The sequence below is a fragment of the Chelon labrosus genome, assembly GCF_963514085.1.
Source record: "Chelon labrosus genome assembly, chromosome: 16".
NCBI lineage: Eukaryota > Metazoa > Chordata > Actinopteri > Mugiliformes > Mugilidae > Chelon > Chelon labrosus.
The window spans coordinates 7,031,283-7,055,814 of NC_140349.1; the positions used below are offsets into that span (position 1 = coordinate 7,031,283).

The window sequence follows — 24,532 nt, forward strand, 5'->3', positions numbered from 1 at the left end:
TATGAACTTGTTTTCTTTTTTATAATCTGCTTGAAAATTTAATCTTGTATTTGTATGTGTCATTGCACCGTCTGCCAAAGAAGTGTTAACAAAGTACTGAATAAAGAGTCAGAGTACTTTAACATATGTTTTTTAATGTTTTTTTTATTTTTGCAGTTTGTCATTATGGAGTACTGTGCGACTCACCAGTTTATTAATAATAATAATAATAATAATAATAACAATAATAATTATAATAATAAAAATAATAAAAGCGTGCAAAAAGTGACCTCTGAGTAGTTTCTGAAGCGACAGCATATTGTGGATGTTGTTTTTGTTTAAAATGAGACTTCAGCTGTGAAGTTAAAGGAGTGAAAACAACATGAGTGTGATATAAAGAAGCATGTACTTGTGTAGGCAAGTCTTAAACGCACACAGTGTTTCTATCACTTCCAAGAATCTAATCTAACGTTTGACATGATCTGTGTTGTGCTGACAAAATGAGTCTCATTAGTCAAGTTTGCCCTGAAGCAAATGGGATGAACCATTAATTAAACGTTGACATGTTTTTGGTAACCTCTACAGCTCCACTGACGGTCTCTGGACCTGATGTCAAACAGTTACAGGAGGGCGTTAACAGCTCAGTTTAGGCGGTCACAAAAACAATCGCGAGAATACTCACAAAAAACACAAACATGAAGCATTATAAGTCCAGTTTGAAGCTTCAAAGCTAACTTTCAGCGAGAACCGTTTTTCATCTTGACACTTTTATTGGAGGGTTGGGTCGACTGAATTGTTTCCCAACTCTCTGTGTTAACTGAAGACATAAATTGTGCCAATATGACACAAAGAGGCATCTTTACATTCAGAATTCATCTCATGCATGCAACACAAGGAGCCATTTTATTAGGTACACCTTCATGATCTAATGCAGGCCAGTAAAAAGCTGATGTTTAACATTTTGACCCTCATAAGGTTTCATTGATCGAGGTGTCTCTCTATATAAGAAACACCTCCATTACATCTTGGCATAATAAAACTTATAATGAACTAAATTAGACAGTGTACCTAATAAAGGAGACACTACTCCCATTTAATGGCATTAAAATCCACATTTCTTTTCACATTTTATAAATAAAGATACAATTTGTATCAACCGTATACTGCCTCTTAACAGCTTACTGAGGCAACGCAGAGGCATTTAAATACAGATAATAGGAAGGTGGATACCACAATACAAAGCTACACTAACTCATGTTTATGTTTAGTCTTTCCGCTACAAGACTTGGGTTCAGACTGGGCTCGTCTCATCTCATTGACCGGTTCTGACTCTGCAACATGAGGATCTCAGCCACCAGCAACTGCGGATCCATTATCTGAGGAAACATGTCCATGGCCGTGTCCACCAAGTGGGCACTGAAGATGGCGAGGAGCTTCTTCCGTACGACTTCTCTCTCCTCCCGGCTGGGATTACGTTGTGAGACCGGAAGAGGATCCCAGGGTGAGCGTTCCCTTGGCAGGCTGCGTACCGCAGAAGGATGAGCGGCTAACGGATCGGACCAGTACTGCTGCTGCTGCTGCTGCTGCTGGTGATGGTGGACTCTATTGTGCTGGAAATCTGACGGCTGACCGTACATGGGCATGCTGACGGGGTAGTAGCTGGGGTAGTGAGGCGAGCTGTGAGGTATCATATCAGCGCTGTGGCTGCTCACTGGTCCGATGCTGTGAGGCTGGAAAGCTGTTTTTGTGCCCTGAGAGGGAAGGCCATGGGAGCAGCAGCTGCATGGCGCACTTCCAGGAGGACAGTACTGCTGTCTTACACTGTGCGTACGCTGGCTGCTCCCGTACGGCGCCCCATACTGGTGATCACACTGACTCCAAGGAGCCTCAACTGGCTGACTGTCTATGGAGCCTAAACCAGAGTCCAGCTGCTCCTGAGAGCCACCATGTTGCACTAAGTCATGGTCAGGCGACGAGTGTTGACTCATCTTCTCCTTCCTAGACGAAGCTCTCTTGCTGGAGCGGTGACTCGTTTTCACCTGGGACACGTGCTCATTTTTATGGTCTTTCTTTGAGTGGCCGCTCTCGTATCCAAGAGACAGTTTCTTTGCCATGTCCTCCACCAGCAAGAGGCTCTGTCCGGGCACAGGGCTGGAGCGAGCCGAGGCTTGTTTCTGAGCAGTGGAAGGGTGCTTGGCGTTCTCCCGAAGCTCGTCGGCAACCAAACGATTGGACTGTTTGGCCCGCTCGGGATGGAGGAATTTACATTTGATGCCATAAGTACATTTCTTCCCTGAAGGAAAAAAAAAACCCAAAATAGAACATTTTAGCAATGCTAAATACTTTTAAGCAAAACTTCCTGTCTGCTCTGTGAGTCCAGCACTGCAGCACTTCCTGGTTAATGTACACACATGACGCTCATAAGTTGATATTTATCTTTCTACTGGCATGTTAGGAAACTCTTAAAAAGTAAAATTTCGTATTAAAAAAAAAGACCAAATGTCATCCTATCAGTGTTTTCAGCTGTTTAAATGTCACGACTACAGCTCTGTTAGGCTATACTTTGACTCATTAGTATGCAAATATTTGCTAATTAGCACAAAAAAACGTATTGGGTATTTCCAATCTCACACCATGTGGTGATGGCACTGGAAGAAAAGTCGGGGGACCACCAAAGACACAATAACAACAATAACCTTTACAAAATCTATCCCAAGCCAGACCGCTAATGTCTCAGAAACCTTCTCTCACCATAAGGGCATTGCTGTTTTTTCTGAGTCTTTGGAATCCTCCGCAGGAAGTTCTCCAGGGTCGGCCCGTGGCGTCCCAGAGGATCATCAGGAGGCATAAACCTGCGATAAATCAAACATTAGTATAAAATATAGGACTCTAAATACTTTTTTTTCTTCTGCCTATAGGGAAACCATTCCTCACTTGTTATTGACGAAGGAGTACATGAGCAGCCTCTCCTCGATGAAGCGTTTCCACTCCGGCTTCTCTGCCTGAAGGTCCCGGTACATGTCGTTGGACACAATGATGCCGTCGGATTCAAAGCCGTGCTTGACGATGAAGCAGTCGTCATTACAGACCACCCGTTTGCCTGCGACGCGCCGAGATGGTGTGAACACCAGAATCTTCCTCTTCTCCAGGTCGCGCAATATGTGCTGATCTGTAAAATACATAAAAAAATAAAATCACAACCTGTAATGATTTATTATCCTATGCACAGTAACATAATCAGAATTGACTTTAATGTTTATACAGTGAACCTTTTAGCAAACACATCATTTGTCATTGTTTCATGCAAATACAACATTTACCCTCTTTTTGCTCTGTTTTGGTCTCCACCACCTGTGCATGCATGAGTTAGGATATTTTAAAGTCAACTATTGTGTGGTGAAAGTCAAGTTAAGCCTGTCTAGTCTCTGATGACGTCACTGATAAAAACACAGTAGAATGTAATGCTTTGCAACGATGAAATCTATATTCTTGACCTGAATGCATATGCTGGGAACAGACAGCTCATGTGCGACATACTGTTAGCTGCAGATGTGTATAGCCTGTATAAAAACAGACTGCAACTCAGCACCATCAGTAGCGCTTAATGGTACTCCACAGAGTGTTTTATGATGGGATGGTGAAGCCAAGTACAAAAAAAATAAATAAAGCGGTATCTCTCTGAAGTCTTCTCGGCGTACCGCAGCTAGATGTCTAATAACTAATTTATTGATTAGAGCCTAATTGTCTCTGTTACCACAGGGTGTTTTTTTTTTATAGGATTTGGATCGTTTCTTTGCTAGCATTAGCGGATGCCATTTCAGATGAGCGTGTATTGCAGTAATAGTTTTGTTGTATTTCAGGACTGACTTACATATTTTGCATGTTACGGTAGAACGGGCTTCATCTTTAGTAAGGTATTTCCACACACTTTACTGCTATGACCCACTGTACAACCACTAATATCCGGCAAATGATCCACTGTGTTCATTTGTCTCTCATTCAGTTTTGTCTGCCGTTTGGTTATGAGCAGATATTGTGCCAGTCAGTTATTTCTGTTGTAGACAGAAACTCCCCACGAAGCTCTGCAAACATGAGAGGAGCTGCAAATTCATTTGACGCCACTACATGCAAACTCTGTCACGTCATCATCATTCACATCGCTATATGATACACTTGCGTTATGAATATATCAATTATGTGCTTTATGTTACTTCAAGTAAAGCATATTGCGTCAAACTTTTCGGGAAGCCACGTTTGCATTTTACTTTGGGCCTTTCCCAGCAGACAGACTTAACCTAGTTAAATATTAACTAAGGGCCCTAAAAGCACATCCTGCAACAAAGCAGTTTGCCAGCCTGAGCGGTCTGTTCATCTACATGAAAGCCAACAAGCAGCAGCATCTGCCTCCAAATGTAGGCCACCGATGCCTGTTAAAATGACAGTGCCTTGCCAGTTCAAATGGTTATCTTTTTGTATCACAAAGGACTGGAAACCCCCACGCTTTTACCTTTTGAGTTGTAGCTACATAAGCTACTGATAAAGATCGTCACTTAGCGTTTGGGAAAAAAAGAAAAGAAAAAAGCCACTGTGTATTTCCCCATCTGACAAACTCCCTCTGTAAATCAGCATTTGCATTCATAGCAAATAAACTACGGCTTGTTTAAAGAAGCGACTGTTTTTTTTTTTTTTAAACTCTTGCTTCTGGGTTTTAATTCAAAACAAAACATTTATTGATTTGTATTTTCTTGTTTTATATCTACAATTTTTTTCCTCCCTTCTAACAAAATATTGTGTAAAAGCCCTTAAAAACTTGCCAGTGAACATATTTTATGGTCAATGGAATTATGGAAAATAAAAACAAATAATAATAAAAAAAAATAAAAGCTCAAATGTCAAATGTGACAATGGATTTGACACAGTAAAACCACGCAGCAATGAAGCAACACCTCAGTTTCAATTAACCAAAAGGGCAGTGTTGTGTGATCCACATTGCCAGGCAAAGAAGGAAGTAGCAAACAACTACAACAAACACGAACTCAAATTTTTGTACCTGTGATAGGAACATCTGGCCTGGGCTGCTCCTTCCTCCACGAGGGGACAAACACAGTGATTTCAGTGTGGCCTCTGTCCAGGAAGAAGTTCACGGCCAACTGGATTCCCAGACAAGAGAAAACTTCCTTGTTCCCGTGACTGAGTGAAGAAATGGAAACCAGGAGAAATGAATGATACTGGGAAACATTCACACATTAACGAGTGTCATAAAGCAGCCGGCCTGGAACAATGACAATGGTGTTTGCGTTGGCACTCGATGTTTCACAGCTCTTATCTATACACCCTAACACTTCATTTGCTATGTAAAATGTGACAGTCACATTAGAACAAACCCCTTTGTCTCAAACAGGTCGAGCCTGATGAGTAGGTCATGGATACCAAACTTAATGAGGTTGCAAAGAACAACAGCTTTTATTACTAGCACAATTAACACCTTAATCTCAAGGTTTCTCCCTTCATGTCATTCATTTAACTACACACTGCGTTTTTGATTCACACCACAGGCTGTTTGGAAAGATGGACGATGTGTCACCACTTCCTGCCGCTGTACAAAAGGGAAGTCAAAATGTCACGGAAACGGGCACCGCCACCTTGAACTGGTGGTGTCGTCTTGAACCAGTGTCTGAACGAAATCAAACAAGGAAAACACAGTCTGGAAACCCGGCGGCTATCTCTAGTGACTCGGATATCAGAGCCAAGACCAATTTCTTCACAGCCTGACAAATTACTTGTCATGTGAAGTCATGAAGTTGGAGTTGGGAGATGACATCTACAACAGTTTACAGAATGCTCTTGACAAATGCAATGTTGGTGCAACGTTGGCTTACCTGCTAACGTTTTATTATTCACACGTATTTTGTATCTGCATGCAACTAAAGCTTGCTCAAACCTGACTGGTCACTACAACTAGAACTATGAAAAATAAAAAACTGTTTGGATAACTACCATTTGACATGCTAACAAGCTATAGACCTATTGCTTTGTCCCCATTGATTGGTTGTGCACTTATCAAGAGCCCTCCTCTTGTCCACACCTCGATCCCAATTCCTCAACATTTTGGATTCATTTTTGGAGAGCTGTTACGTTTTAAATTGCTTCATTTATCCAACCAATAGTCCAGAATTTAAATATATAGCATGAACAATTTAAGACCAATCAATATTCATATCCGAGTGAATTTCAGACATTTCCGTAGTTAATTTACTAACAAAATTACTATCTCCATACAAATATCAATAAAAACACAAGGCATTTATTTAAACTTTCAACATTTTGTGGTTTAGCAACAGTTGCGTAATAATCCTATTCTAATCGTGGGCCAGCGACGAACTGTCACACAGTGTCTAGCCTGAGGCATAATTGCAAATCCACTGTCAAGATACATTGCTTCTATTTATTTATTTTGAGATCCACAGTGTGAAAACATTTTAACTGTGATTGGGGCCCTCAGGAGCTTTTTGAACGAGTCAAGTTCAAGCATAAGACAAGTTGGAGAGCGAGGACAGAAGACATAAGGACTGGGTGTGACATGCTGTCAGGCTCGTTTTAAGCTGAAACAAATATTTTGCCTGCAGGACGCGCTGGTCTTTAAGGAAACGAAAAGGCAAACGCTTTACGTACTCTGATTTGCATACTCAAGAAGGTAGTTTACAACATGCCTGAGCCTGCATGCCTGAAAGTCAAATAACAAAGAGGTGTGTATACGCCGCCTTACCCTCACACTTGTTTTCTTTCTGATTTAAGTTTCTTCTGTTTCTCAGACTATATTTGCATGTGCAGTTAAGGAAAGAAAAGGTTGAGTAAATCCACAGTTGGACTTCCTTCAAAATTACTCAATAGTCCACAGATTGGTGTGAGAGATGAAAACATAAAAGATTCAGCAAATCTTTTAAATAACGTTTCTAACACTGAGGGAAAAAAAATGGACAGACTTCAATGTTCTGGATTACACAAAACAACTGGACAAATGTTTTAAGGCCAACGAATGTCGTGGCAAAACAACTATTAACAACTAGTGGAGTTTGTTACTTTTACTGCAAAATGTTGTATTACTTCATTTATTTTTACTTCATTAAAAGTTCACTAAACATTTGTGAAACCGTCTATAACAGTTAAAACATTAGCATGCTAGCGTGACTATAGGTCAGCTAAAACCGCAACAAACTGACCTGAACAGCTGTATAGGCAAAATAATGACCTTAACATTTCAGTCACATTACATTTTGTTAAATCATTAGGTACAGTATATTACAGTAGAATATCAAATATTAGTATATTAGCATGCTAATATTAGCTATGTTGAGGTACAGCCTCACACAGAAGCTAGCTAGCATGGTTATAGTGCAGCTAAACTAGTTTTTCACTTTTTCAATCAAATATTTGACTTTAGTTTTTTATTTCTTCATTTCATTATGTTGTGTTACAGTACAAAGCCAAGTCATATGTTAGCAAGCTAATGTTAGCTATGTTGAGGTACAGCCTAACATAGAAGCTAGCATGCTTGTAGGGCAGCAAAATAGTTTTTCAATTGTTCAAGTAAACATTTGACTGTAATATTTAAGTTTTTCTTCATTTTGTTATTTAATTAAGTTATTTGAGTGTTTAAACATACAATATGTTACCGTAAAAAGTCAAGCTGTATGTTGGATGTGTTAAGGCGCATCCTCTGCTAGCATGATAGTGGGGGAGCTAAGAAACAGTTTTCAAGCTAATCGTTAGGTTTGACATTTCCGTTTTTTCTTATTTTTAATTTTTGAACATGCAGTACCTTTTGAATACTAATTTTAGCTAGGATGAGAGCACAGAGCTGCCAGCAGGCTTACAGGCAGCTTAACCTGAAACATATTGTCCTTAACAGTCCTTGAGGGCACTTTCGTCCTTAACAGCTGTTTAAGGCACTATATTGCTGTTTTAGCCTTTCTACAAACATGCTAGCATCATTTGCATTTTAACAGATAAGATTTTATCTTAGTTTATAAAAATCTAATCACTTTAAACTCCCACAATATCTACACATACTCTCTATAATACAACTGACTATTCGATGACAAAGCTAGAAGATCGGGGAGATGACCTTTGAAGAAAAAAAATAAAAAACTAAGAAGGAATCTCTGCGTTACTTGATGTGGATTTATTATATGTTGTTATCTGTGACCTCACAGCCACATTTATGTTGAAGCCGCGGTGGGACACATCATTATGACAAAAATAACCACAGGGCTTTCTTTTTAACTAGGCAAAGCAACAAACAGAACTGTACTTGCCACTACTCTGTCTGTCTGTCTGTCTGCAAGCCCCAGCTGAGGTAGAGGCCGGGACTCAGAACAAGACTCGGATGCATTAACTTTGATTCAAAAACTAGATAACCAAACTCATTCAACAAAAATCCACTCACAAGGAGGCAAAAGAAATCTGTCTTAGACAGCGTGAAGAGACTTAGCTGTGGTTTCAAACACGGACTTGGATAAATGGCTGGGGTGCATGACAAGACGAAACTCTCTGGCACAGGACAAGGGGAGACGCAGACTATATATACACATATGGGTAATGGGGAACAGGTAGAAACAATCAGAAATCAGGGAAGAAAATCAGACAGGTGACACATGAGAGAAGGGAAAATGACCTGAAACCAGAGGAGAGTTACTTTTCAGAATAAAACAGGAAGTCACGAGACAAAAGGAAGCGGAAACGAGACAAAACCTCACCGCGTGTGGCAGGAGAAGCATCAGATTAAGTAAAAAATCGAATTGTTATTTTCATCATGAATTAAACTAATACACCTATACACCGGATTTTGACATTTGTGCTGCAAAAAACTATTATTTGGTTGTGAGATATTATCACTGAGCTCCAAATAGATGCTCATATGAATATTGCTGAGTGAATTTTGGACAAAAAAAATGACAGTTTCATCAGAATGGATGCTGATTAATTCGCTCACCTCATGGCCACATTGCTGCCATCTATAACGATGGGTCTCAGGGCGTCTTCGTCCTTGCTGCTCTCCTCTTTGTTCTGAGAAGGCGTGCCGGTAACAGGCAGCGCCAGGATGGGGCCCACAGCCTGGGTGTCCCCTCTGGTCACCAGCACCGACATGGTGGTCACCGGCGCCTGCGTAGCTTCCCGACTGGCCCCGATCCGAACCAGCTCGCCAAGCACTTTATCAGTGTCTATGCTGGGGCCAAACTTCTGCTGAACAGCCAGGACCTGAGCCGTGGAGTAGCCCAGCTTGTGGAAAAAGTCCAGCTGGGCCTCCAAGAGCTGGGGGTCCGGGTATGGGTCAGGCTCGCCGGGTTGCATTTTCTCAGAGGAGGGACGGAAGGAGTCGTGAGCTGGGAACAGCGAAGAGAAGACCCATGTAGAGGTGTCGGGGTGTTTAAGGGTCAGAGGGATTGTGGCGGTGGTGGTTTTACTCCATGGCTGAACAGCTGGGAAGATACTAACATCAGCATTCATCTCTTTTCAGTCGGTGTGTGCAGCCCACTCAATTCACACCTGTTTGGAAAACACATTTTAAGTGTTACTGGAGAATTTACTCTTTGGTACTTGAGGTTAGCTTCTATTTAGAATAACATTACAGTCATTTAAAAAGGCTCTCTGACAAGCTAAAGTACTGCAGTGTTACATTCACACATGATTTTGCTTTAACTTTTAATTTTTGCACAGTATAAACTCATGTTTAAGTCTCTCTCATAGCTTAATTTACTGTATAACAACTAAATCCTCATCTGTAAGGTAAGAAGTGAGAGGTCGTAAATGAGTTAAACCTGATGCCACTGTAACTTCATGCCACCGTGAAGAATCAACAATTAATCATTTGTTTTGGTCATTATTTTAAATACAAAAAGTTGTTTTTAACCTTCTGTTCTGGCTCCTAATGTGAATGTTCACTGCCCTTTCTTAAACTTACATGACAATTAATTATATTTAACTGTGTTTTTGAAGCGCTGAGGCAGATTGTGGTGAACATTTCACTGTACACAATACATTTCACCCTAAATCACATTATTACCTATTTTTAGCCATAGCTCAGTGACTCTGGTGAGCTGTTTTTACATTTCATTGTATCGCTCTCAATGGAATGACAATGAATACATTCTATTCTATTCTATTCTGTTATTTTTGTACTCATCCTTTATTTGTTTAACTTAATTAAGTGAATTTATGGCAACGAAATGGCAGAAAATCGTCTTCAGTTACAGTTTTTTTGTAGTCTGAGGTGACCAGAAGTTCAAAATCTAGAGAAATTCTCTTAATATGTTAATATAAAACAGAGAAAGGCGGCAAATCCTCACATTTTAGAGGCTAAAACCGGTGAATGTTTGGAATTTCATCCAGAAAAATGACTGACGTTTTACTGCTCGTGAACATGAGCCTCCATAACATTTGTCTCCCAACGTGCTGAAACAATGTACTGTGGCTTAGATCTCACATAACCTCTATACCAGAGCACTTTAAAACCACATAACATGCACCACTGATTACAAATTTACCTTTAACTGTTCAATATCGCACAAAAAGGGAAGTGAGAATGGAAATGACGGGATCAGGAAAGTCTCTCACTACCTCAATGAATTAAATGATAGCGAAACTCAGCTTCACGGTTTCTCATTTTTCAGTTTCTACGGCAAAATCAACTTAAGTCAACAACAAACGACCTACCCGCGCATTCAAAGTTTAAAATGCGTCTTTGCGCCCAGGTTTTGTCCTGGAGTCCTGTTCGTCTCGGCTAATGTGGCGGCCAGCAGCGTCTTTTTGAGTTGTGAGTCGATACAAGGAAGTTTGGGGTTTTCCTTGTCTGTCTTGACACAGCAAACAACCAGCAGGCGACCAGCGTGGAGTCACATGCTGGGATTACAGTAAGAGGTGATCTCACATTGACACCATCATCCGTGTTCGCCAAATGCAAATTACGCACGAGTGAATGAGGAAGCAAAGTCAGTGAAACCAGTCAACGTCTCTGGGAAAATTACAAGAACAATTTACCTTCCTATTTCCCATTCACCACACGGGCTTTTAGGAGGAAATGATTGGACATATGAAGCAGGAAAATGAGATAAACTCTCAACTTTTATATTTGTATAGTGATCGCATTCACAGGGCCCACTAGAGGGCCTCGGGGCAAAGCATATAAATATATAAATATATATATTTCTACTGTGTATGTTTATATATCAATTAACTAAGCAAATATTTACCTCTAAATTTTCAAAATGTTTCCCCTACATTTACATATAATTTTGAAATATTTTACAAAACGCCTTAATTGTCATAAACAATAATACATTGAAATGAACTGCATTGGAATGAGTCCCTAATTTAATCCTGACAAAATTAATTAAATCTAGTTTAAAAACAGAAAAGGAACTAAATTTCACATTTAATGAGGCATATTCAAAGAACTACTGACAACAAAAGCTTACTGTAATGTTGAGTTGCACTTGAAGACCCTGCAAAGTCTACAGTCCTGGTACATACATTCTGCACATGTGCAAGCAGAAATAACTCTTTGCACCAGCACGTGGCAGTAGTCTGTATTCATCGTTTAGAGGGGAAAACAGGACAAGCTAGTTGATGCTGTTTATTTGCATATTTTAATGTTCGGATTAAATAAAGATGGAAAAACGAAGAGCTTTCTGTTTGAACTTGCTTTAGTTGCTTTCGTTTCTCTTCTCGTGCGCTGGCTCTCTAAGCTGAACAGCCTTAAATTGCCCCCATATCATGGTTTAAATTGACCCCCGGGGACAAATAAAGTTTTCTGAATCTGAATCAGAGTGAACTCTCTCATCGACACAGTCTGCCGTTGATTCAACATGATTCAACTGAAAACCTGCATAGAGGGTTTCGAATAGTGCCTACTGGGGCCTGAGATTCTCACCGATGACCCGCCGCCTGCAAACGGTTGATTGTTGGCTTGATGTGTCACGGCTTTCAGTAAATAACAGCTCAGCCAGTGGCAGGTTAGTTTGGCTAAATTTACAGCTATCTCGTTTTTGTCACAACTGCTGACCTGAAAGGGAACCTGATACCTCACGTCCTGCTTATCGGAGTACTACTAAATGAATAATTTCCATATGCGATTTACTGTGAGTAATGGCTGCAACTGGAAACAGTGATGCCCTTAAACAGACCCTTAATATATTTACTATTATATATATATTTTTCCTCTTACCTTCTATTTTTTATCTAACTTAACAACTAAATTTGCCCTCAGGGATCAATAAAGTCTTATCTTAAGAACTGTATGGCTTACAAACCAGTCTTAGAAACATACAAACCTCTCCAGGGCTATATAGTAGAAAAAAATGAGAATCTGTGGGAACAGGTTGGCTAGCATCCAACATTTATTGTAAATATAAAAATGACATATGGCGTATATGGCGTCTTTGTTGTTCTCTGCCAGTGAAGCAAAGGTCAAGAATTTGAATCGTTGGACTGAATTCAACAAGTTATAAAATGACAATTAAACAGAAACAGAAAAAAAAGAAATATTTAATTTTCTTATTGTATATTACAAAGAATGCCAGAATAAATGTGTGATTTAATGGGTGTGTAGAGTATTAAATAGTTATTTGAAGATTGAATGTTAGACAAAATCAGTAAATCATATGACAACATGTTGCTATTTCATCTTTAACATTTGATTCATGTTCGTGGCACCAAATACAATTCTTCAGTATTCTTTAGAATTTGATATGATCACCTTGAGTGTTAACTGTATCACTTGATTTACCCTCGAAGACAATTACGACTTATCCATTGTGGCCTTGGCTTGATCTCTATTTGAGGAGGGATGTTTGGGAGAACAGGATATGAATCTATGACAACTGCCGGTGGATTCACCAGCTGTGGTTCATGCGGTACTGACTCAGGTTCTTGTCCATGCTCATGTTTATTTGGAGAATCGGGCTGGCCAGTTTCTGGTGATTCTGGTGCAGTCTCTGGTGTTGGTTCTGAATCCTGCCCACTTTCTGGCGATTCTGGTGCAGTCTCTGGTGTGGGTTCTGAATCCTGCCCAGTTTCTGCCGATTCTGGTGCAGTCTCTGGTGTTGGCTCTGAATCCTGCCCAGTTTCTGGTGTTTCTGGTGCAGTCTCTGGTGTTGGCTCTGAATCCTGCCCAGTTTCTGGTGTTTCTGGTGCAGTCTCTGGTGTTGGCTCTGAATCCTGCCCAGTTTCTGGTGTTTCTGGTGCAGTCTCTGGTGTTGGCTCTGAATCCTGCCCAGTTTCTGGTGTTTCTGGTGCAGTCTCTGGTGTTGGCTCTGAATCCTGCCCAGTTTCTGGTGTTTCTGGTGCAGTCTCTGGTGTTGGCTCTGAATCCTGCCCAGTTTCTGGTGTTTCTGGTGCAGTCTCTGGTGTTGGCTCTGAATCCTGCCCAGTTTCTGGTGTTTCTGGTGCAGTCTCTGGTGTTGGCTCTGAATCCTGCCCAGTTTCTGGTGATTCTGGTGCAGTCTCTGGTGTGGGTTCTGAATCCTGCCCAGTTTCTGGTGTTTCTGGTGCAGTCTCTGGTGTTGGCTCTGAATCCTGCCCAGTTTCTGGTGTTTCTGGTGCAGTCTCTGGTGTTGGCTCTGAATCCTGCCCAGTTTCTGGTGTTTCTGGTGCAGTCTCTGGTGTTGGCTCTGAATCCTGCCCAGTTTCTGGTGATTCTGGTGCAGTCTCTGGTGTGGGTTCTGAATCCTGCCCAGTTTCTGGTGTTTCTGGTGCAGTCTCTGGTGTTGGCTCTGAATCCTGCCCAGTTTCTGGTGTTTCTGGTGCAGTCTCTGGTGTTGGCTCTGAATCCTGCCCAGTTTCTGGTGATTCTGGTGCAGTCTCTGATGTGGGTTCTGAATCCTGCCCAGTTTCTGGTGCAGTCTCTGGTGTGGGTTCTGAATCCTGCCCAGTTTCTGGTGCAGTCTCTGGTGTTGGTTCTGAATCCTGCCCAGTTTCTGGTGCAGTCTCTGGTGTGGGTTCTTGCTCAGATTCTGGTGATTCTGGTGCAGTCTCTGGTGTTGGCTCTGAATCCTGCCCAGTTTCTGGTGATTCTGGTGCAGTCTCTGGTGTTGGCTCTGAATCCTGCCCAGTTTCTGGTGATTCTGGTGCAGTCTCTGATGTGGGTTCTGAATCCTGCCCAGTTTCTGGTGCAGTCTCTGGTGTGGGTTCTGAATCCTGCCCAGTTTCTCCCGATTCTGGTGCAGTCTCTGATTCAGGTTTTACTTCTGTATCCTGCTCAGGTTCTGGTGTTTCTGGTGCAGTCTCTGGTGTTGGCTCTGAATCCTGCCCAGTTTCTGATGTTTCTGGTGCAGTCTCTGATGTGGGTTCTGAATCCTGCCCAGTTTCTGGTGTTTCTGGTGCAGTCTCCGGTGTGGGTTCTGAATCCTGCCCAGTTTCTGGTGTTTCTGGTGCAGTCTCTGGTGTTGGCTCTGAATCATGCCCAGTTTCTGGGGATTCTGGTGCAGTCTCTGGTGTTGGCTCTGAATCCTGCCCAGTTTCTGGTGATTCTGGTGCAGTCTCTGGTGTTGGCTCTGAATCATGCCCAGTTTCTGGTGATTCTGGTGCAGTCTCTGATTCAGGATTTCCGTCTGTACCCTGTCCAGTTTCTGGGGATTCTGGTGCAGTCTCTGGTGTGGTTTCTGAATCCTGCCCATTTTCTCCCGATTCTGGTGCAGTCTCTGATTCAGGTTTTACTTCTGTATCCTGCTCAGGTTCTGGTGTTTCTGGTGCAGTCTCTGATGTGGGTTCTGAATCCTGCCCAGTTTCTGGTGCAGTCTCTGGTGTTGGTTCTGAATCCTGCCCAGTTTCTGGTGCAGTCTCTGGTGTGGGTTCTGAATCCTGCCCAGTTTCTGGCGTTTCTGGTGCAGTCTCTTGTGTGGGTTCTGAATCCTGCCCAGTTTCTGATGTTTCTGGTGCAGTCTCTGATGTGGGTTCTGAATCCTGCCCAGTTTCTGGTGCAGTCTCTGGTGTTGGTTCTGAATCCTGCCCAGTTTCTGGTGCAGTCTCTGGTGTGGGTTCTGAATCCTGCCCAGTTTCTGGCGTTTCTGGTGCAGTCTCTGGTGTGGGCTCTGAATCCTGCCCAGTTTCTGGTGATTCTGGTGCAGTCTCTGGTGTGGGTTCTGAATCCTGCCCAGTTTCTGGTGATTCTGGTGCAGTCTCTGGTGTGGGTTCTGAATCCTGCTCAGATTCTGGCGATTCTGGTGCACCCTCTGGTGTTGGTTCTGAATCCTGCCCAGTTTCTGGTGATTCTGGTGCAGTCTCTGGTGTTGGCTCTGAATCCTGCCCAGTTTCTGGTGTTTCTGGTGCAGTCTCCGGTGTGGGTTCTGAATCCTGCCCAGTTTCTGGTGTTTCTGGTGCAGTCTCTGGTGTGGGCTCTGAATCCTGCCCAGTTTCTGGTGATTCTGGTGCAGTCTCTGGTGTTGGCTCTGAATCATGCCCAGTTTCTGGTGATTCTGGTGCAGTCTCTGGTGTGGGTTCTGAATCCTGCCCAGTTTCTCCCGATTCTGGTGCAGTCTCTGGTGTTGGTTCTGAATCCTGACCAGTTTCTGATGTTTCTGGTGCAGTCTCCGGTGTGGGTTCTGAATCCTGCCCAGTTTCTGGTGTTTCTGGTGCAGTCTCTGATTCAGGATTTCCGTCTGTACCCTGTCCAGTTTCTGGGGATTCTGGTGCAGTCTCTGGTGTTGGCTCTGAATCCTGCCCAGTTTCTGGTGATTCTGGTGCAGTCTCTGGTGTTGGCTCTGAATCATGCCCAGTTTCTGGTGATTCTGGTGCAGTCTCTGATTCAGGATTTCCCTCTGTACCCTGTCCAGTTTCTGGGGATTCTGGTGCAGTCTCTGGTGTGGTTTCTGAATCCTGCCCAGTTTCTCCCGATTCTGGTGCAGTCTCTGATTCAGGTTTTACTTCTGTATCCTGCTCAGGTTCTGGTGTTTCTGGTGCAGTCTCTGGTGTTGGCTCTGAATCCTGCCCAGTTTCTGATGTTTCTGGTGCAGTCTCTGATGTGGGTTCTGAATCCTGCCCAGTTTCTGGTGCAGTCTCTGGTGTTGGTTCTGAATCCTGCCCAGTTTCTGGTGCAGTCTCTGGTGTGGGTTCTTGCTCAGATTCTGGTGATTCTGGTGCAGTCTCTGGTGTTGGCTCTGAATCCTGCCCAGTTTCTGGTGTTTCTGGTGCAGTCTCTGGCGTTGGCTCTGAATCCTGCCCAGTTTCTGATGTTTCTGGTGCAGTCTCTGGTGTGGGTTCTGAATCCTGCCCAGTTTCTGGTGTTTCTGGTGCAGTCTCCGGTGTGGGTTCTGAATCCTGCCCAGTTTCTGGTGTTTCTGGTGCAGTCTCTGGTGTTGGCTCTGAATCCTGCCCAGTTTCTGCCGATTCTGGTGCAGTCTCTGGTGTTGGCTCTGAATCCTGCCCAGTTTCTGGCGTTTCTGGTGCAGTCTCTGGTGTGGGTTCTGAATCCTGCCCAGTTTCTGGCGTTTCTGGTGCAGTCTCTGGTGTGGGTTCTGAATCCTGCCCAGTTTCTGCCGATTCTGGTGCAGTCTCTGATTCAGGTTTTACTTCTGTATCCTGCTCAGGTTCTGGCGTTTCTGGTGCAGTCTCTGGTGTTGGCTCTGAATCCTGCCCAGTTTCTGGTGATTCTGGTGCAGTCTCTGGTGTGGGTTCTGAATCCTGCCCAGTTTCTGGTGATTCTGGTGCAGTCTCTGATTCAGGTTTTACTTCAGAATCTTGCTCAGATTCTGGCGATTCTGGTGCACCCTCTGGTGTTGGTTCTGAATCCTGCCCAGTTTCTGGTGATTCTGGTGCAGTCTCTGGTGTTGGCTCTGAATCCTGCCCAGTTTCTGGTGTTTCTGGTGCAGTCTCCGGTGTGGGTTCTGAATCCTGCCCAGTTTCTGGTGATTCTGGTGCAGTCTCTGGTGTTGGCTCTGAATCCTGCCCAGTTTCTGGTGTTTCTGGTGCAGTCTCTGATTCAGGATTTCCGTCTGTACCCTGTCCAGTTTCTGGGGATTCTGGTGCAGTCTCTGGTGTGGGTTCTGAATCCTGCCCAGTTTCTCCCGATTCTGGTGCAGTCTCTGATTCAGGTTTTACCTCTGAATCCTGCCCAGTTTCTGGTGTTTCTGGTGCAGTCTCCGGTGTGGGTTCTGAATCCTGCTCAGATTCTGGCGATTCTGGTGCACCCTCTGGTGTTGGTTCTGAATCCTGCCCAGTTTCTGGTGATTCTGGTGCAGTCTCTGGTGTTGGCTCTGAATCCTGATCAGTTTCTGGTGTTTCTGGTGCAGTCTCCGGTGTGGGTTCTGAATCCTGCCCAGTTTCTGGTGTTTCTGGTGCAGTCTCTGGTGTGGGCTCTGAATCCTGCCCAGTTTCTGGTGATTCTGGTGCAGTCTCTGGTGTTGGCTCTGAATCATGCCCAGTTTCTGGTGATTCTGGTGCAGTCTCTGGTGTGGGTTCTGAATCCTGCCCAGTTTCTCCCGATTCTGGTGCAGTCTCTGGTGTTGGTTCTGAATCCTGACCAGTTTCTGATGTTTCTGGTGCAGTCTCCGGTGTGGGTTCTGAATCCTGCCCAGTTTCTGGTGATTCTGGTGCAGTCTCTGATTCAGGTTTTACTTCAGAATCTTGCCCAGTTTCTGGTGTTTCTGGTGCAGTCTCTGATTCAGGATTTCCGTCTGTACCCTGTCCAGTTTCTGGGGATTCTGGTGCAGTCTCTGGTGTTGGCTCTGAATCCTGCCCAGTTTCTGGTGATTCTGGTGCAGTCTTTGATTCAGGATTTCCGTCTGTACCCTGTCCAGTTTCTGGGGATTCTGGTGCAGTCTCTGGTGTGGTTTCTGAATCCTGCCCAGTTTCTCCCGATTCTGGTGCAGTCTCTGATTCAGGTTTTACTTCTGTATCCTGCTCAGGTTCTGGTGTTTCTGGTGCAGTCTCTGGTGTTGGCTCTGAATCCTGCCCAGTTTCTGATGTTTCTGGTGCAGTCTCTGATGTGGGTTCTGAATCCTGCCCAGTTTCTGGTGCAGTCTCTGGTGTGGGTTCTTGCTCAGATTCTGGTGATTCTGGTGCAGTCTCTGGTGTTGGCTCTGAATCCTGCCCAGTTTCTGGTGTTTCTGGTGCAGTCTCTGGCGTTGGCTCTGAATCCTGCCCAGTTTCTGATGTTTCTGGTGCAGTCTCTGGTGTGGGTTCTGAATCCTGCCCAGTTTCTGGTGTTTCTGGTGCAGTCTCCGGTGTGGGATCTGAATCCTGCCCAGTTTCTGGTGTTTCTGGTGCAGTCTCTGGTGTTGGCTCTGAATCCTGCCCAGTTTCTGGAGATTCTGGTGCAGTCTCTGGTGTTGGCTCTGAATCCTGCCCAGTTTCTGGTGTTTCTGGTGCAGTCTCTGGCGTTGGCTCTGAATCCTGCCCAGTTTCTGATGTTTCTGGTGGAGTCTCTGGTGTGGGTTCTGAATCCTGCCCAGTTTCTGGTGTTTCTGGTGCAGTCTCCGGTGTGGGTTCTGAATCCTGCCCAGTTTCTGGTGTTTCTGGTGCAGTCTCTGGTGTTGGCTCTGAATCCTGCCCAGTTTCTGGAGATTCTGGTGCAGTCTCTGGTGTTGGCTCTGAATCCTGCCCAGTTTCTGGCGTTTCTGGTGCAGTCTCTGGTGTGGGTTCTGAATCCTGCCCAGTTTCTGGCGTTTCTGGTGCAGTCTCTGGTGTGGGTTCTGAATCCTGCCCAGTTTCTGCCGATTCTGGTGCAGTCTCTGATTCAGGTTTTACTTCTGTATCCTGCTCAGGTTCTGGCGTTTCTGGTGCAGTCTCTGGTGTTGGCTCTGAATCCTGCCCAGTTTCTGGTGATTCTGGTGCAGTCTCTGGTGTGGGTTCTGAATCCTGCCCAGTTTCTGGTGATTCTGGTGCAGTCTCTGATTCAGGTTTTACTTCAGAATCTTGCTCAGTTTCTGGTGATTCTGGTGCAGTCTCTGGTGTGGTTTCTGAATCCTGCCCATTTTCTCCCGATTCTGGTGCAGTCTCTGATTCAGGTTTTACTTCTGTATCCTGCTCAGGTTCTGGTGTTTCTGGTGCAGTCTCTGGTGTTGGCTCTGAATCCTGCCCAGTTTCTGGTGTTTCTGGTGCAGTCTCTGGCGTTGGCTCTGAATCCTGCCCAGTTTCTGATGTTTCTGGTGCAGTCTCTGGCGTTGGCTCTGAATCCTGCCCACTTTCTGGTGTTTCTGGTGCAGTCTCCGGTGTGGGTTCTGAATCCTGCCCAGTTTCTGGTGTTTCTGGTGCAGTCTCTGGTGTTGGCTCTGAATCCTGCCCAGTTTCTGGAGTTTCTGGTGCAGTCTCTGGTGTTGGCTCTGAATCCTGCCCAGTTTCTGGTGATTCTGGTGCAGTCTCTGGTGTTGGCTCTGAATCCTGCCCAGTTTCTGGCGTTTCTGGTGCAGTCTCTGGTGTGGGTTCTGAATCCTGCCCAGTTTCTGGCGTTTCTGGTGCAGTCTCTGGTGTGGGTTCTGAATCCTGCCCAGTTTCTGCCGATTCTGGTGCAGTCTCTGATTCAGGTTTTACTTCTGTATCCTGCTCAGGTTCTGGCGTTTCTGGTGCAGTCTCTGGTGTTGGCTCTGAATCCTGCCCAGTTTCTGGTGATTCTGGTGCAGTCTCTGGTGTGGGTTCTGAATCCTGCCCAGTTTCTGGTGATTCTGGTGCAGTCTCTGGTGTGGGTTCTGAATCCTGCTCAGATTCTGGCGATTCTGGTGCACCCTCTGGTGTTGGTTCTGAATCCTGCCCAGTTTCTGGTGATTCTGGTGCAGTCTCTGGTGTTGGCTCTGAATCCTGCCCAGTTTCTGGTGTTTCTGGTGCAGTCTCCGGTGTGGGTTCTGAATCCTGCCCAGTTTCTGGTGTTTCTGGTGCAGTCTCTGGTGTGGGCTCTGAATCCTGCCCAGTTTCTGGTGATTCTGGTGCAGTCTCTGGTGTTGGCTCTGAATCATGCCCAGTTTCTGGTGATTCTGGTGCAGTCTCTGGTGTGGGTTCTGAATCCTGCCCAGTTTCTCCCGATTCTGGTGCAGTCTCTGGTGTTGGTTCTGAATCCTGACCAGTTTCTGATGTTTCTGGTGCAGTCTCCGGTGTGGGTTCTGAATCCTGCCCAGTTTCTGGTGTTTCTGGTGCAGTCTCTGATTCAGGATTTCCGTCTGTACCCTGTCCAGTTTCTGGGGATTCTGGTGCAGTCTCTGGTGTTGGCTCTGAATCCTGCCCAGTTTCTGGTGATTCTGGTGCAGTCTCTGGTGTTGGCTCTGAATCATGCCCAGTTTCTGGTGATTCTGGTGCAGTCTTTGATTCAGGATTTCCGTCTGTACCCTGTCCAGTTTCTGGGGATTCTGGTGCAGTCTCTGGTGTGGTTTCTGAATCCTGCCCAGTTTCTCCCGATTCTGGTGCAGTCTCTGATTCAGGTTTTACTTCTGTATCCTGCTCAGGTTCTGGTGTTTCTGGTGCAGTCTCTGGTGTTGGCTCTGAATCCTGCCCAGTTTCTGATGTTTCTGGTGCAGTCTCTGATGTGGGTTCTGAATCCTGCCCAGTTTCTGGTGCAGTCTCTGGTGTTGGTTCTGAATCCTGCCCAGTTTCTGGTGCAGTCTCTGGTGTTGGCTCTGAATCCTGCCCAGTTTCTGGTGTTTCTGGTGCAGTCTCTGGCGTTGGCTCTGAATCCTGCCCAGTTTCTGATGTTTCTGGTGCAGTCTCCGGTGTGGGTTCTGAATCCTGCCCAGTTTCTGGTGTTTCTGGTGCAGTCTCTGGCGTTGGCTCTGAATCCTGCCCAGTTTCTGATGTTTCTGGTGCAGTCTCCGGTGTGGGTTCTGAATCCTGCCCAGTTTCTGGTGTTTCTGGTGCAGTCTCTGGTGTTGGCTCTGAATCCTGCCCAGTTTCTGGAGATTCTGGTGCAGTCTCTGGTGTTGGCTCTGAATCCTGCCCAGTTTCTGGCGTTTCTGGTGCAGTCTCTGGTGTGGGTTCTGAATCCTGCCCAGTTTCTGGCGTTTCTGGTGCAGTCTCTGGTGTGGGTTCTGAATCCTGCCCAGTTTCTGCCGATTCTGGTGCAGTCTCTGATTCAGGTTTTACTTCTGTATCCTGCTCAGGTTCTGGCGTTTCTGGTGCAGTCTCTGGTGTTGGCTCTGAATCCTGCCCAGTTTCTGGTGATTCTGGTGCAGTCTCTGGTGTGGGTTCTGAATCCTGCCCAGTTTCTGGTGATTCTGGTGCAGTCTCTGATTCAGGTTTTACTTCAGAATCTTGCTCAGATTCTGGCGATTCTGGTGCACCCTCTGGTGTTGGTTCTGAATCCTGCCCAGTTTCTGGTGATTCTGGTGCAGTCTCTGGTGTTGGCTCTGAATCCTGCCCAGTTTCTGGTGTTTCTGGTGCAGTCTCCGGTGTGGGTTCTGAATCCTGCCCAGTTTCTGGTGATTCTGGTGCAGTCTCTGGTGTTGGCTCTGAATCATGCCCAGTTTCTGGTGATTCTGGTGCAGTCTCTGATTCAGGATTTCCGTCTGTACCCTGTCCAGTTTCTGGGGATTCTGGTGCAGTCTCTGGTGTGGGTTCTGAATCCTGCCCAGTTTCTCCCGATTCTGGTGCAGTCTCTGATTCAGGTTTTACTTCTGTATCCTGCTCAGGTTCTGGTGTTTCTGGTGCAGTCTCTGGTGTTGGCTCTGAATCCTGCCCAGTTTCTGATGTTTCTGGTGCAGTCTCTGATGTGGGTTCTGAATCCTGCCCAGTTTCTGGTGCAGTCTCTGGTGTTGGTTCTGAATCCTGCCCAGTTTCTGGTGCAGTCTCTGGTGTGGGTTCATGCTCAGATTCTGGTGATTCTGGTGCAGTCTCTGGCGTTGGCTCTGAATCCTGCCCAGTTTCTGGTGTTTCTGGTGCAGTCTCTGGTGTTGGTTCTGAATCCTGCCCAGTTTCTGATGTTTCTGGTGCAGTCTCTGGCGTGGGTTCTGAATCATGCCCAGTTTCTGGTGTTTCTGGTGCAGTCTCCGGTGTGGGTTCTGAATCCTGCCCAGTTTCTGGTGTTTCTGGTGCAGTCTCTGGTGTTGGCTCTGAATCCTGCCCAGTTTCTGGAGTTTCTGGTGCAGTCTCTGGTGTTGGCTCTGAATCCTGCCCAGTTTCTGGTGATTCTGGTGCAGTCTCTGGTGTTGGCTCTGAATCCTGCCCAGTTTCTGGCGTTTCTGGTGCAGTCTCTGGTGTGGGTTCTGAATCCTGCCCAGTTTCTGGCGTTTCTGGTGCAGTCTCTGGTGTTGGCTCTGAATCCTGCCCAGTTTCTGGTGATTCTGGTGCAGTCTCTGGTGTTGGCTCTGAATCCTGCCCAGTTTCTGGCGTTTCTGGTGCAGTCTCTGGTGTGGGTTCTGAATCCTGCCCAGTTTCTGGTGTTTCTGGTGCAGTCTCTGGTGTTGGTTCTGAATCCTGCCCAGTTTCTGGCGTTTCTGGTGCAGTCTCTGGTGTTGGCTCTGAATCCTGCCCAGTTTCTGGTGTTTCTGGTGCAGTCTCTTGTGTGGGTTCTGAATCCTGCCCAGTTTCTGGTGATTCTGGTGCAGTCTCTGATTCAGGATTTCCGTCTGTATCCTGTCCATTTTCTGGTGTTTCTGGAGCAGTCTCTGGTGTTGGCTCTGAATCCTGCCCAGTTTCTGGTGATTCTGGTGCAGTCTCTGGTGTGGGTTCTGAATCCTGCCCAGTTTCTGGTGTTTCTGGTGCAGTCTCTGGTGTGGGTTCTGAATCCTGCCCAGTTTCTGCCGATTCTGGTGCAGTCTCTGATTCAGGTTTTACTTCTGTATCCTGCTCAGGTTCTGGCGTTTCTGGTGCAGTCTCTGGTGTGGGTTGTGAATCCTGCCCAGTTTCTGGTGTTTCTGGTGCAGTCTCTGGTGTGGGTTCTGAATCCTGCCCAGTTTCTGGTGTTTCTGGTGCAGTCTCTGGTGTGGGTTCTGAATCCTGCCCAGTTTCTGGTGTTTCTGGTGCAGTCTCTGGTGTTGGCTCTGAATCCTGCCTAGTTTCTGGTGTTTCTGGTGCAGTCTCTTGTGTGGGTTCTGAATCCTGCCCAGTTTCTGGCGTTTCTGGTGCAGTCTCTGGTGTGGGTTCTGAATCCTGCCCAGTTTCTGGTGATTCTGGTACAGTCTCTGGTGTTGGCTCTGAATCCTGCCCAGTTTCTGGTGATTCTGGTGCAGTCTCTGGTGTTGGCTCTGAATCCTGCCCAGTTTCTGGTGATTCTGGTGCAGTCTCTGGTGTTGGTTCTGAATCCTGCCCACTTTCTGGCGATTCTGGTGCAGTCTCTGGTGTGGGTTCTGAATCCTGCCCAGTTTCTGCCGATTCTGGTGCAGTCTCTGATTCAGGTTTTACTTCTGTATCCTGCTCAGGTTCTCGCGTTTCTGGTGCAGTCTCTGGTGTTGGCTCTGAATCCTGCCCAGTTTCTGGTGATTCTGGTGCAGTCTCTGGTGTGGGTTCTGAATCCTGCCCAGTTTCTGGTGATTCTGGTGCAGTCTCTGGTGTTGGCTCTGAATCATGCCCAGTTTCTGGTGATTCTGGTGCAGTCTCTGATTCAGGATTTCCGTCTGTACCCTGTCCACTTTCTGGGGATTCTGGTGCAGTCTCTGGTGTGGGTTCTGAATCCTGCCCAGTTTCTCCCGATTCTGGTGCAGTCTCTGATTCAGGTTTTACTTCTGTATCCTGCTCAGGTTCTGGTGTTTCTGGTGCAGTCTCTGGTGTTTGCTCTGAATCCTGCCCAGTTTCTGATGTTTCTGGTGCAGTCTCTGATGTGGGTTCTGAATCCTGCCCAGTTTCTGGTGCAGTCTCTGGTGTTGGTTCTGAATCCTGCCCAGTTTCTGGTGCAGTCTCTGGTGTGGGTTCTTGCTCAGATTCTGGTGATTCTGGTGCAGTCTCTGGTGTTGGCTCTGAATCCTGCCCAGTTTCTGGTGATTCTGGTGCAGTCTCTGGTGTTGGCTCTGAATCCTGCCCAGTTTCTGATGTTTCTGGTGCAGTCTCCGGTGTGGGTTCTGAATCCTGCCCAATTTCTGGTGATTCTGGTGCAGTCTCTGATTCAGGATTTCCGTCTGTATCCTGCCCAATTTCTGGTGTTTCTGGTGCAGTCTCTGGTGTGGGTTCTGAATCCTGCCCAGTTTCTGGCGTTTCTGGTGCAGTCTCTAGTGTTGGCTCTGAATCCTGCCCAGTTTCTGGTGTTTCTGGTGCAGTCTCTGATGTGGGTTCTGAATCCTGCCCAGTTTCTGGTGCAATCTCTGGTGTGGGTTCTGAATCCTGCCCAGTTTCTGGTGTTTCTGGTGCAGTCTCTGGTGTGGGTTCTGAATCCTGCCCAGTTTCTGGTGCAATCTCTGGTGTGGGTTCTGAATCCTGCCCAGTTTCTGGTGATTCTGGTGCAGTCTCTGGTGTGGGTTCTGAATCTTGCCCAGTTTCTGGTGCAATCTCTGGTGTGGGTTCTGAATCCTGCCCAGTTTCTGATGTTTCTGGTGCCTTCTCTGGTGTGGGTTCTGAATCCTGCCCAGTTTCTGATGTTTCTGGTGCAGTCTCTGGTGTTGGCTCTGAATACTGCCCAGTTTCTGGTGTTTCTGGTGCAGTCTCTGGTGTT

At 45.7% G+C, this 24,532-nt stretch overlaps 1 protein-coding gene across 1 annotated transcript; it reads right to left on the reverse strand.

The window, feature by feature from the left end:
• Window positions 1–148: 148 nt before the first annotated feature.
• On the reverse strand, window positions 149–11,000 carry zc3h12ab (zinc finger CCCH-type containing 12Ab). Its single transcript, XM_084563565.1, has 6 exons — window positions 10,693–11,000; window positions 8,972–9,525; window positions 5,030–5,169; window positions 2,914–3,148; window positions 2,731–2,831; window positions 149–2,272 (listed from the first exon to the last, which is right to left on the reverse strand). Exons 2-6 carry the CDS (start codon window positions 9,484–9,486, stop codon window positions 1,287–1,289), a joined length of 1,977 nt encoding a protein of 658 aa, XP_084419691.1. The 5' UTR covers window positions 9,487–9,525; window positions 10,693–11,000; the 3' UTR covers window positions 149–1,286.
• Window positions 11,001–24,532: the final 13,532 nt, after the last annotated feature.